This window comes from Bos javanicus, chromosome 8, assembly GCF_032452875.1.
Source record: "Bos javanicus breed banteng chromosome 8, ARS-OSU_banteng_1.0, whole genome shotgun sequence".
Classification (NCBI taxonomy): domain Eukaryota; kingdom Metazoa; phylum Chordata; class Mammalia; order Artiodactyla; family Bovidae; genus Bos; species Bos javanicus.
In genome coordinates, this window is record NC_083875.1 from 77,279,851 (window position 1) to 77,292,156 (window position 12,306).

At 40.7% G+C, this 12,306-nt stretch overlaps 1 protein-coding gene across 2 annotated transcripts in view; it reads right to left on the reverse strand.

The window, feature by feature from the left end:
* The window catches only part of FRMD3 (FERM domain containing 3), a 347,210-nt gene that overhangs the window by 183,608 nt on the left and 151,296 nt on the right, over window positions 1–12,306 (reverse strand). For both annotated transcript variants that reach the window (XM_061426014.1, XM_061426013.1), the window contains exon 2: window positions 644–748. In XM_061426014.1, coding sequence (XP_061281998.1) covers window positions 644–748 — 105 coding nt within the window. The remainder of the gene's footprint in view (window positions 1–643; window positions 749–12,306) is intronic.

The following is a 12,306-nucleotide window of genomic DNA, read 5'->3' on the forward strand; positions in this document are numbered from 1 at the left end:
GGGGTCACAAAGAGTCAGACACAACTGAACAACTAACACTTTTCAAAGCAACTTTACCCATTATCTGCCAAAGTTTTTTTTTTTTTTTTAATTGAGGCAATAGTCACTAACATAACATTTTAAAGTATACATTTTAGGTGGTATTTAAAACACTCAAAATGGTGTATATCTATCACTTCTATCAAGTGTCAAACATTTTCACCACCCTAAAAGAAAACCTCATGCCCATCAGGCAATCACCTCCTTGTTCCCTGCTCTAACAATGGCTTTTTATAGTGAAAGGTGGCTTTTTCTCTATAATGAGATTTTTATGTAATGACTGTCTGAGAAGCTTCGGCAAACTCTAGGTTCAAAGGGCACAAGAACATTCTCTCTTCAGTCAGGTGGGAGCAGCTTTCTGGAAAGGCTTACGGTTAAATTTCCGTTCCCCCTGCCTCAATAAGCCCAGTGAGAACAGTGCCAAACTCTTATATACTCTTATACACACAGAGACATATATACACATGCCCCGGGCTGGTCAATAACCATGTGATCAATAATTATGAGATCAAATGTATCACAATTGCTCTAAGAAGAACCTATTCAGCACCCTCAAAGGCTGAATGCCTCCCCAAAATGGATCTAGATGGTGGTTAACTCTTACCCGCTGCTTCTCTGGGTCCACATAACGAATACCAAAGTAGTCCTTCTCCAGCAAACTGTAGTAGTTGCAGATGTGGTCAATAAGAAACTGCCCTTTGGTCTCCCTCTGCAAAAGAAGCACGTTTATGTTTCAGTCAGAGCTTGCCTTGTACACTCATGTCTAACATGTGCCTCATTCACTCCGATAGGGCTGCAGGTACAGAAATCAATTCACTCATTCCAATCTCTGGAGCCGGGCTTCCGAACTCTTGAGTGCAATCCACAGTGAGAAATTCATTTTCACACTGTGAGCCGTTTTACACACACACACATACACACACACGAAACCAAAGGGACACCAAAAAAGGAAGCAAAAGAATACCAAACAATGCCCTGCATAGATGCAGCACACTTGACTATTTAATTCTAGTATTGCCATTTACTTTCTAGAATGCTTTTAATGATTTAGAACACTGATTTCACAGCTCAGTGTCTAGTAGAGACCCATAGTTTGCAAAACCACACACAATTCCACATACTACACATCTGGCTGCTTGCTCCAGCTGCTCTGTAGTATTCATTCATTCACTCTTCACAATAGCCTTACAAGGAAGGTCCCCATTTTAAATCTAGAGAGAGGTTAAGTGGCTTGCCCAAAGTCACAAAATATGTACGGAGCAAAGCAGGATTTGACCTAGACCACCAGGCTGCAGAATCTGGGCTCTGTGTCATTTTGCCTCTCTAGAGCACTGGTGAACCTACTGGGACTCTGCTAGAACACAAGGTCTAGATGGTAAGGAAATGTAATGAATTTATCAGTGGAACCACCCCAATTCCCATCAGGGAAGGTGGAAAACCTGCTAGCTCAGGCCTCACAGACACATCACATCCACAAATCAACATACAAAAGCGTGTGGTAGACCAGGGTTTGGGGGGAAGACCAGGACTGGGATTCAGAGACAGGTCTGGGTGACCTTGAGCAAACTTCCCAGCTGTCTCCACATCAGTAAAATGAGTTGGTTGGACTAGATTCTAAATTGGCTAGATGATTTTTCCCTCTAAAGTTCTATGAGTAAGAGACGTATCCGCCAAATCTGATTAAGATAAATACCATTACAACAAAACTCCTTAATAGCAAGGACTCTTCCAAGACCTCATCAGGATATTTGATAACTTTCTGCTTCAATCAAAGTCGCTGACAGACCCATGGAGTGTTGTGGGGATGGAATGTGACCTACAAAAATAAATGAAGAAATCAGAGACCTTAAGCGAGCCACTCTTCCAATCCACTTTAAAACAATTTCGGAAGATTGGTTTGGTCTATGCTACATGATTATTTTTTCATTAGAAACCACTACCACCAGATGAAGAAGTCATTCATTGGCCTGGGATGCAGTGCACTGAACAAAGGATTAGTGCTTATAAGCACATACTGTGATGTGAAGCCTCAATTTTCCTGAAATCACTTTTGAGTATAAATTTGGATGAGCTTTTAACCTTTTCTTTCTTTCTAACAGAACCCATTTGATGTAGCTCAAAAGGGACAAAACGTCAAAATGGATAGATTTCTGTAATAGTTTTTAAATCAGGAGGCTCAAATCACAAGCTATATCTGATGACAGCTACATTTGATGTCCAGAATATAATCAATGGATATAGTACCTTTCAAAGATTTATTCTGCAACCTGTCCATCTTAGATGCAGCTGCAGGATCAAGTCACTGAACATAACACAAGTTCATCATTCTATGATTAGATTGCCAAGCTCTCCGCAGCAGAATTTACTATGGTGGACTACCCCCAACATATGCGAGACACACAAGACCTGTGGGTTAAGGCAATGCCTTGTAATGATGGGCGATTGAACAGGCCTTGATTGTGCAAGACAGCTACTGGCCCTGAAGAAGTAGTACTCCAAAGCACAACAAAGATTTTTTTTAATGATTAAGCACAGCAACCAATATATACTCTAAAGCAATATCTCTGACTACTTAAGAACCTTGAGAGAAGGAAACACCACTGCAGACAATGTACTGACTGGATAATACAACTCCATCAGAAACAGGGATCAATGCCTCCCACCAAAGCAGATGAGGCCAGTTCCCATGGGTCTAGGCTTCCACGTGGATTCCAGGTCTGTGCTCCTCAGAGCACCACTCTCAGTCCAGCAATATTATAGCAAACTCAGCATGACTTAGGAGGGAGCTTGTTAGAAACACAGAATTCCAGGCACTGTCCTAGACCAAGTGAACCTAACCTACACTTCAGCAAGATCTCTCGGTTATTCATACGCTCATTCAAGTTTGAGGAGCACTGGTCTAGAAAACTTTTCCCAATATGCTGCTGTTCCTGCTGCTAAGTCACATCAGTCGTGTCCGATTCTGTGCGACCCCATATATGGCAGCCCACCAGGCTCCCCCATCCCTGGGAAGAGTGCAAAAATTGTATCTTTATCCAGAAGGTACATTTTTTTCTCAAGAAAAAAAAAAATGCCAATTTTTCCCTGTGAATTGTCTATTCCTAAGTCAGAAAGATCAAAGATTTTTCCAGCCTAGAGAACAGAAACTCCCCAGAATCTGAAACAGAAACAGAATCTGCAGGCTGTCCGCCAATCTCATCATCTCTAGATGCTCTGTGTTGCTTCCTCGTGCCAAGGAAGCCAGTTTACATCTTCATGTTCTGCTCTGTTCCACTCCTCCCTGGAAAGCATGACAATGCTTTTAAGTCACGGAAATTCCTATCAGTCTCATTTTTGTGCATGAAGCCCAGTACGTGCCTAAACAAAAAGACCACCTGGGCCCAGTGTCAAGAGTTGGAAAAGTTTGTTCGGGGATCAGTAATGCAAGAGTGTAGAAGTCCAGCGGCCAGTCCCACATACCTCACTTCAGCGAATGAGCTTAGGGGTGATCTCTGGTTCTACCCCACACCTCTAGCCCCTAGAACTCTGGTGAATGACTCAGACCTTCCATTGGTTTCCTCCTGAGGTTTCTGATAGTAGAGGCCATTATTCACACTCTTAGTGTCTACCTAAGCCGGTGTCTAGCACACTGTTACTGAATCAAAAAACGAGGCACTGCTTTCTCTCATGGAAAACCTAGGTTCTAGAAACTAACAGTGAGTCTCGGGCAAGACACCTAGTTCTATTTTTAGAGATTCTTCAAACATAGTAGAATTAGTTGACTTTCACCCTAATCCTTCAAGGTCTACACAGAGAAGTGGTTACCAAGGATTTCAAGCATTAATATAAAGACTTCTTTTTAATGTCAAAATTTCATTGATTCTCCCACAAGATAGCAGTTATATTTTTAGTACCAACTGAAGAGTAAAGAAAAATCAACTAGCTTCCTTAGAGCTGTTACACAAGTTGTGATTTATTAATCACAACAACTTTCACACATGTGGAGAACAATAGGGCACAAATATGTGAGCAGAGCCTTCTACAAAGGTCAGTAGGATGTTATGGTCCACACCTCAAGAAAGCACTTGAAATACAGACTTTTGATGCCATCTCGAAATGAAGTTATATAGTCTCAGGGTTGAAAGAATAATCTGTTTACCATACACAAACTCACATCCCAAAACTGGTCCACACTGTGAATTGACACTTACAAAGACTATCCTAAAATATTGTAAACACTGTTGTTTAACATTTTTGTGTGTGCTATGCTCAGTTGCTCAGTCATGTCTGACTCTTTGTGACCTCATGGACTGTAGCCCGCCAGGCTTCTCTGTCCATGGGATTCTCCAGGCAAGAATGCTGGAGTGGGTTGCCATGCTCTCCTCCAGGAGATCTTCCCAACCCAGGGATCGCAAGCACATCTCTTGCGTCTCCTGCATTGGCAAGTGGACTTTTTACCACATTTTTAATGTGTTAAAAATCTAAACAAATCCAGTCAAGGTGTGGTCTATGGACTTGCTAGAATGTAAAATCTTTGTTACTGGGCCATCATAAGTGCAGAAATTACATTAATTTATTGTATTGTGTTTTCTACAAGTATTGGTCAAAATCAGATTGGGGGAACAAGATCCAGTACTAGTTTCTCACCAGAGTTTAACACACTGACCTAAACCAGGCTGTCATGTTTGAGGGTTTGGTGTGGGGTCTCTTTATACCAGGAGCCTCAAACAGTGAAGGGGGCTGGGCCCTCTCTCCACCTCCTCTGTCCATTTTTTTTGACAATCCTTATTTTGCACGTGATCCCTGAACATCTTCCAGTAATCCCACATTATCTCAGGGTTCTCTTTCACAGATTAGAAAAGAACCTAATTTTCACAGTAAAAAACTAGACTATTTTTCAGAAAATCCCTCTCTCCTCCTCACCCCAAAGTTTGTACTAGAAAGCCTTAAGTCATGAAATCTCTGAGACTTAGTTTCTTCTTGCATGAAAGGGGAATAACAATGATAAATCCCAAATCTACCCCACTGGGGTTAATTTGAGGCTCATTCACATATTTGTTAAACATCTGTCATACAACAGGCATTGGGATAGGAATTAGAGAAAAATAATGAGCAAAACACAATCTATAATCTCACAGACCTTAAAAATCTGTGGCTTGTAAAACATGAAAGCATTTTTGCAAACTGTAAAGCACTATACCAATGTAAGATATCATTACTACTGATAATTAGAATTATCATAATCTTAAATCTTTGTCTCCAGTTTCATAGCCAAGATACAAGAAAGTTAAGAAAAACAGTATTCACTTCTGAGAATTGGCCTCTATGTGAGAAAAAGTGAACAAAGAGACAAAGAACTTTTTTTTTTTTTTTTTTTGCTTAACTCCTTGTCATCAGTTGCTGATGTGCGTTTACTTCAACTCCCTGGTTCAATGACAAGGTTAAAACAACAATATATTTGTGCTTAAAGAAAAAGAACATGAAAAATCCACTGACTAAATCAGCCATGGCTTGTCTTCAGTGAAAAAGTATGGCACGTTTCAATTCCTAATTCCTAAAACTTCAGGTCAAGATTTTTGTTTTGCTGAAGAATTCCTTTTTATATAAATTTAAAAAATGTTATTGAAATATAGTTGATTTACAATGTTATGCTAGTTTCACATGTAAATCAAAGTGATTCAGTTATACATACATATATTCAAGACATTTTGCTACCTTTTAGATATTGGTTAAATGAGGAAAAGAGTATCAACCCCCAAAATACTTAGTGTTTTGTTTTAGCAACACAAAATACTTATGTGTTGCTATAAACCAATATTTAGGGTTTGAATAGGTAACTTCAGGAATGAAGGTATGAACATAATAATAATAATTACTATATACTGAACACTTACTGTACCCCAAGAATTGTGTTACATACATTTAATTTCCTAATAGCAGGTAGATTATCAGGTAACTCATGTTCTCCCCATGTCACAGATTTCTTAAATGGACTCAGAAAAGTTAAGTTTCTCATGTTACAGATTTTTTAAATGGACTCATAAAGGTTAAGTTTGTGTGTCAAACCCAGGTCCAACATGCCTAAGCAGTTGTAGGAACCCAATCTGCAATATTCCCCCTTTTCTCTATGTAGAGACAGAAGAAAACAATGGTATGAGGATTAGGAAACAGTATCAAGTGCCCCAGTTACTAGAATTTGGACCCTGGCAGGAAGACGCACTGGTTATCGACCATTATACCAGAGCTAAAGAGAGGCAGTTTTATAAAATACAAACCATATTAGCATAGACGTCAACAGGTTAATTGCCCAGCATTCATACACCCCTTTGTCTTTCCTAAAAGAACCCAGATTTTGTTCAGTTCAGGCATACACGTGCATGCGTATAAACGTTATGTGCAAACACAGGTGGACACAAACAGCATGAGCCTCAGGAAACTATAAGCCACTACTACCTTCTGGACTCAAGCTGAGTTAGTGAAAGGGTTTTCTCACCTCCCTTATCTGATTGGTTCAGGAAAAGACACATGACCTAGTTTAGGCCAATGAGACCTGAGGAGCAACTGACTGACGTTTCTGAGATGGTTCTCACTTGCTCTTCTGAAAGAGCTTATGGAAGAGACTTTCTGTTCACTCTGGATGTTGTTACATAAAAGCCTGAGGCCTGGAACTGCTGCAGCCATTTTGAAACCAAACTATTTCCAAGGAGAGTGGAGTTTGTGTTTGCAGATCATCAATCAGGAAGCTCACCCTAAGTGTGAACTTCCAAGGATGCCAACAACAGTCCTTGTTGTTTCTGACAGTACAAGTTGATCTTTCTGCTTATCATGCTCAACATGTTGCCTCTGGTGAGAAGGTAAATCAGTGCCTCAAGCCAAGCAGAAGAGCACAAGGAGAATGACAGTGCTGATGTGAAACACAGTCAGAGGTTACTGACTAAAGAACCAGAGAGTTAAGTCCATCTACCAACAGGTTCTATTTGGCCAGCACGGTGTTTTTGTGTCTTTAAACTGGGAGACTGCACATGATACCTGCTGCTGGCTGCTCTTGAAAAGGTAGAGGGTCTGGAAGGTAGACCGGGAAGGTTTGCTCAGCTCAGGATCACTGCCTCTTCTATGGTGGGGGAACCCTGCAATCTACTACATTTCCACGTCTCATCACCCAGTCTTCCACGTGTCTCACTTCTCTAACCCCTAGAGAAATGTGTTTACAACCCTAATCTGAGGCAAACTAGAGGCTTTTGAAAGGGTTCCTTGAAAGAATTTTCCTTTAACTACTCAGAAGCATCCTTATAGCCCAGAAAAGCCCTCAGTGGACACAGCTTTGAGCTGCCCTCTGAAGCTGTCCAGCCACTGAAGCTCTAGAACCTTTGGAGGGAAAAGGGCCCAACACAGGCCAGACTGTAGGAAGGATCACTGAGATGAGGGGAACAGGCAGTGGTCTGAAGAATCGGAAGCACAGACCAGGACGCTGGAAACAGTTCATTTTGGGGCTGGCACCCCAGGAACCCTCTCTGACAAACAGAAGTGGGGCTGCCAGACCTAGTTTTCTAGAAATAAAGGTTGTGAGTTTCTTGTTCAAAGGGCCCCTTTGTTTGGAACTCTTCACTTGCAGGAGCTGCTCTTGAGAAGGGGCGGCCTCCGCATCTGCACATATAGGGAAGAGCAGCTTCGTCAGTCTCTGCTGGGTCTTCCCCCTGGGAAGGAAGAATCCAATTCCCATGTGGATACCTAGAGACTCCAAATGGGGCTTCTAGACAATGGTGAGGCCCAAAACAGCAACCGCATACTCAGTTTGCTGCCAGGAGCATGTCTTCTGGGCTTCCAGGTAGGTAAAGAACCTGCCTGTCAATGCAGGGGACTAAGAGACATGGGTTCAATCCCTGGATCAGGAAGATTTCCCTAGAGGAGGGCATGGCAACCCACCCCAGTATTCTTGCCTGGAGAATCCCACAGACAGAGGAGCCTGGTGGGCTACAATCCATGCAGTCGCAAAGAGTCGGACACAACTGAAGCGACTTAGCATGCACGTGTGCATGTCTTCTAGGAACAGGTGGTTACATTTCTTGCATGAATTAAGAGCCTCAATCCATTCACTTTCATTGGCAGATAAATGAAAGATAGAACTAGAAACTGGCAAACTGAATAGTTCTGCTTCTATTGTGAAGAATAAGCATTTGTTGATTTAAGAAAGATTGTGGTTTGACTGAATAACATAAAAAATGCTCTGTTTATATCTATGCTTAAAAAGTTCAACCATATTTGTGTAAATTCATACATTTTGTTTGGGAGACACCACAGCTTTAACCAAAACAGAATATAGTGTTAGAAAGGAATTAGCTTTTATAATTGGAATTTAAATAGCAAGTGATATATCACTTTGTTAATTGTTCCTTCCTATTGCAGCCAGTAACTGGTATTTAATATCTGGCTGTGACATATATTCAGAAAATTGTATCATCCTCAGACAGTGAGGAAAGAAGCAATATTAAGGCTGTTTAAATGAAGAGAAATTTAAAGGAAAACAAGTATAGAGGAATCTCTCATGGTTCAATCTGTGGTTCTTACACAGAAATTAAAAGTTTTTCATTTGTGTTATTCTTTTCAGAAATATAAAAGGTAAAACCAAGGTTTCAAGAAGCTGAAGGCCTAATTCTAAGTATTTATCTCCTTTATAGTAATAATCAGCATATTATGGCTAATTAGGAAAATATAGGCTAGATTGATTAAAGGCATTTTTGTTAAAAATACATATTTATAATGTGGGGGAAGAGAGGGCATAGTTATGACTGTAGCAGTGACATAAAAGTTAGAAAATAACAAAAAAAATACCAAAGCCAGACAGTTACTGGGGTAAAAAACAACTGCCTGAAAATGAGTATCTGGCTAAAAGTAAAGGTCAGACAAAAGTGGCCACCTAGACCCACCAGGGTCTTTGGCAGAGAGTCAAAACCCACTACCTCCGTTCTGTGGTAGCCTCTACACACTGTGAGGAGACAGAAGTATACTGCCACCCTCACAGCTAGAAGCTTACTTGTATCAGGGCTGAGGAAGACAAAGGGGTCCCAGGGAAGAAATAAAACAAAACTGCAGCCACAAGAAGATAAAGTAGCCAGGACAGGTTGGCCACTCTCCCCACTGCCCGAGTCCTGAGTGGCGTCTTCTGAAGGGTGACCAAGGTGACTGAGCAGGCAGAGTGGCTTAGTCAGTAATGGCTCCATCTATTCACTTTTCTTCTGAGTGTTTTCCACCTCAGTTATCTCTCCAGTGTTCCACAGCTTCCATCCTAAAGGATGGGCTGTGTGTCTGCACTGAGTCAGAGGGTTGTTTCTCTTCTGACTGGCACACAGATCCATCCCAATGTTTGGGGAATCACATTTGATGTGTCCACTGTATGTTTGGGGAATCATATTTGATGTGTCCACTGTTCTTAGCAATTTCCATCACTGACTTGATGGACACGAGTTTGAGTAAACTCCGGGAGTTGGTGATGGACAGGGAAGCCTGGCGTGCTACAGTCCATGGGGTTGCAAAGAGTTGGACACAACTGAGCCACTGAACTGAACCTCTGAATGATTTTAGAGTTTTCCAATTCTAATTCTTTCCACAATTTCAAAAAGTGTTTTGTTGTGTTTTTGGTTTTTTTAATCTCAAGCTAAGGAATCCAAGGTTCAGAAAGTGTAATTAACTTATTCAGGGTCAACACAGCTAGAAAGTAGCAAAGTCGATATTTAAAACCAAGTCTGGTTGATTTGGTTATTATAGCCAATGATTAAAAATGAAATTATTCTTCACTGTATAAAGAACATCTGCAAAACAGCTAACATCATACTTAGCAGAGAAAAATTAGATGCTTTAAGCCAAAGCTAACATACTTAACTGAGAGAAACTAGATGCTTCCTCACTAAGATCAGATACAGGCAAGGACAGCCTCCTCACTACTTCTAAAACATCATGTTGAAAGTTCTAGTTAATGCAGTAAGAAGGAAATAAAAGACAACTAAAATCCGGTGCAGCCAAATAAATAAATAAAAGAAGTAAATGGAAGGCAGACAGATTGGGAAGGAGGCAATAAAACTGTCTCTATTTGAAGATTACGTGATTGTCTTTGTAGAAAACCCAAAAGAATGGACAAAAGAAAATTTCCTTAAACTAAAAAGTAATTATAGCAAGGTTGCAGGATACAAAGCAAAATATACAAAAGTGAATTGCGGGCTTCCCTGGTGGTCCAGGGGTTAAGAATCCACCTTACAATGCAGGGGACACTGGTTTGATCCCTAGTCTGGGAAGGTCCCACGTGCTGCAGGGCAACTAAGCCTGTGTGTTGCAATTACTGAGCCCACAGGCAGCAACTACTAAAGCCCGCACACTGTAAACCCGTGCTCTGCAAGAGAAGCCACAGCCACGAGAAGCTCACACACCACCACTTGAGTAGCTCATGTTCTCCACAACCAGAGACAGCCTGCGTGCAGCAATGAAAACCCAGTGCAGCCCCCCAAAAGTGAACTGCTTTCCTATATATTAGCAAAGAACAACTGTAAGTTGAAATTGAAAACAGCACCATTTACATCACCACCAAAAATATTAAACACACTGGTACAAATGTGTACAAAATCTGTGTGAGGAAAACTACAAAATTCTGATGAAAGAAACAAAAGAATATCTGACTAAATGGAGAGCTATTCCATGTTCATGCAGATAAGACTCTATATTGTCAAGATGTCAGTTCTTCCCAACTTGAGTTACAGATTCAACGCAAGCCCAATTAAAATCTCAGCAGTTCCTTTGTGTATGCCAACAATCTGATTCTAATGTTATTACAGAAAGGGAAAAGATCCAGAATGGCCAATACAATATTGATGAAGAGCAAAGTCAGAGGACTGACACTACTCAACTTCAAGACTTAGTATAAAGTTTCAGTGATCAAGACAGTGTGGTATTGGCAGGGTAATTGACAAATATGGCAGAAACCAGAATAAAGAGCCCAGAACAGCAGAGCCCAGAAATAGACACACACAAATATAGTAAACTAGCCTTTGAAGAGAAGCAATGGCAACCCACTCCAGTACTCTTGCCTGGCAAATCCCATGGGCGGGGGAGCCTGGTAGGCTGCAGTCCATGGGGTCGCGAACAGTCGGACACGACTGAGCGACTTCACTTTCACTTTTCACTTTCATGCATTGGAGAAGGAAATGGCAACCCACTCCAGTGTTCTTGCCTGGAGAATCCCAGGGACGGGGGAGCCTGGTGGGCTGCCGTCTCTGGGGTTGCACAGGGTTGGACATGACTGAAGCGACTTAGCAGTAGCAGCAGCCTTTGACAAGGAGCAAAGACAGTTCAACTGAGAAAAAGTCTTTTCAACAAATGGTGCTAGAACAACTAGAAATACACATGCAAAAAAAAAAAAAAAAGAATTTGGATGCAGACCTTACACCTTTAAAAAAATTAACTCAAAATGGATTATAGACCTACACGTAAACCACAAAACTATAAAACCTCCAGAAGGAAATACAGGACAAAATCTAGGTGACCTGGGTTTTCAGTGGCTTTTCATATACAATCCAAAAAGCATAACTGACGACAGAAAAAAAATTGATAAGTTGGACTTCATTAAAATTTAAAACATTCGTTCTGCAAAAGAAAACTATTCAGAGAATGAAAAAACAAGCCAAGATTTGAAGTGTTTGTGAAACACATATCTGACAAAGGATTTGTATCCAAAAATACACAAAGCACTCATAATTCAACAATAAATTACAAACAATTTTAAAAGTGGGCAAAAGACCTTAACAGATAATTCATCAAAGAACACATGAAAAGATGCCCCACAACGCATGTCATTAGAGAACTGCAAACCGAAACAACAACGAGATGCCACCACATGCCTATTAGATAGCTAAAATCCAAAACATTAACAACACCAAATACCGACAAGGGCGTGGAGCAACAGGAACTCTCACTCACTCCTGACAGAAACATAACACGGTACAGTCACTTTGAAAGACAGTTTGGCTGTTTCTTATGAAGTCAAATGTAGGCTCAATCCAGTAATTTTACTTCTAGATATTTACCTTGAAGAGTAAAAATCTTATGGCCATATAAAAATGTGAACACAAGTGTTTATAGCAGCATTATTCACAATTTCCCCAAATTGGAAGCAACCAAGATGTCCTTCAAGAGATATATGGATAAAAAAACTGGTACATCTATATAATCGGATAATATTCAGTGGTAAAAAGAAATTTGCTTTTAAGCCCTAACATGAAAGAATAAAGTGAAAGTCACTCAGTC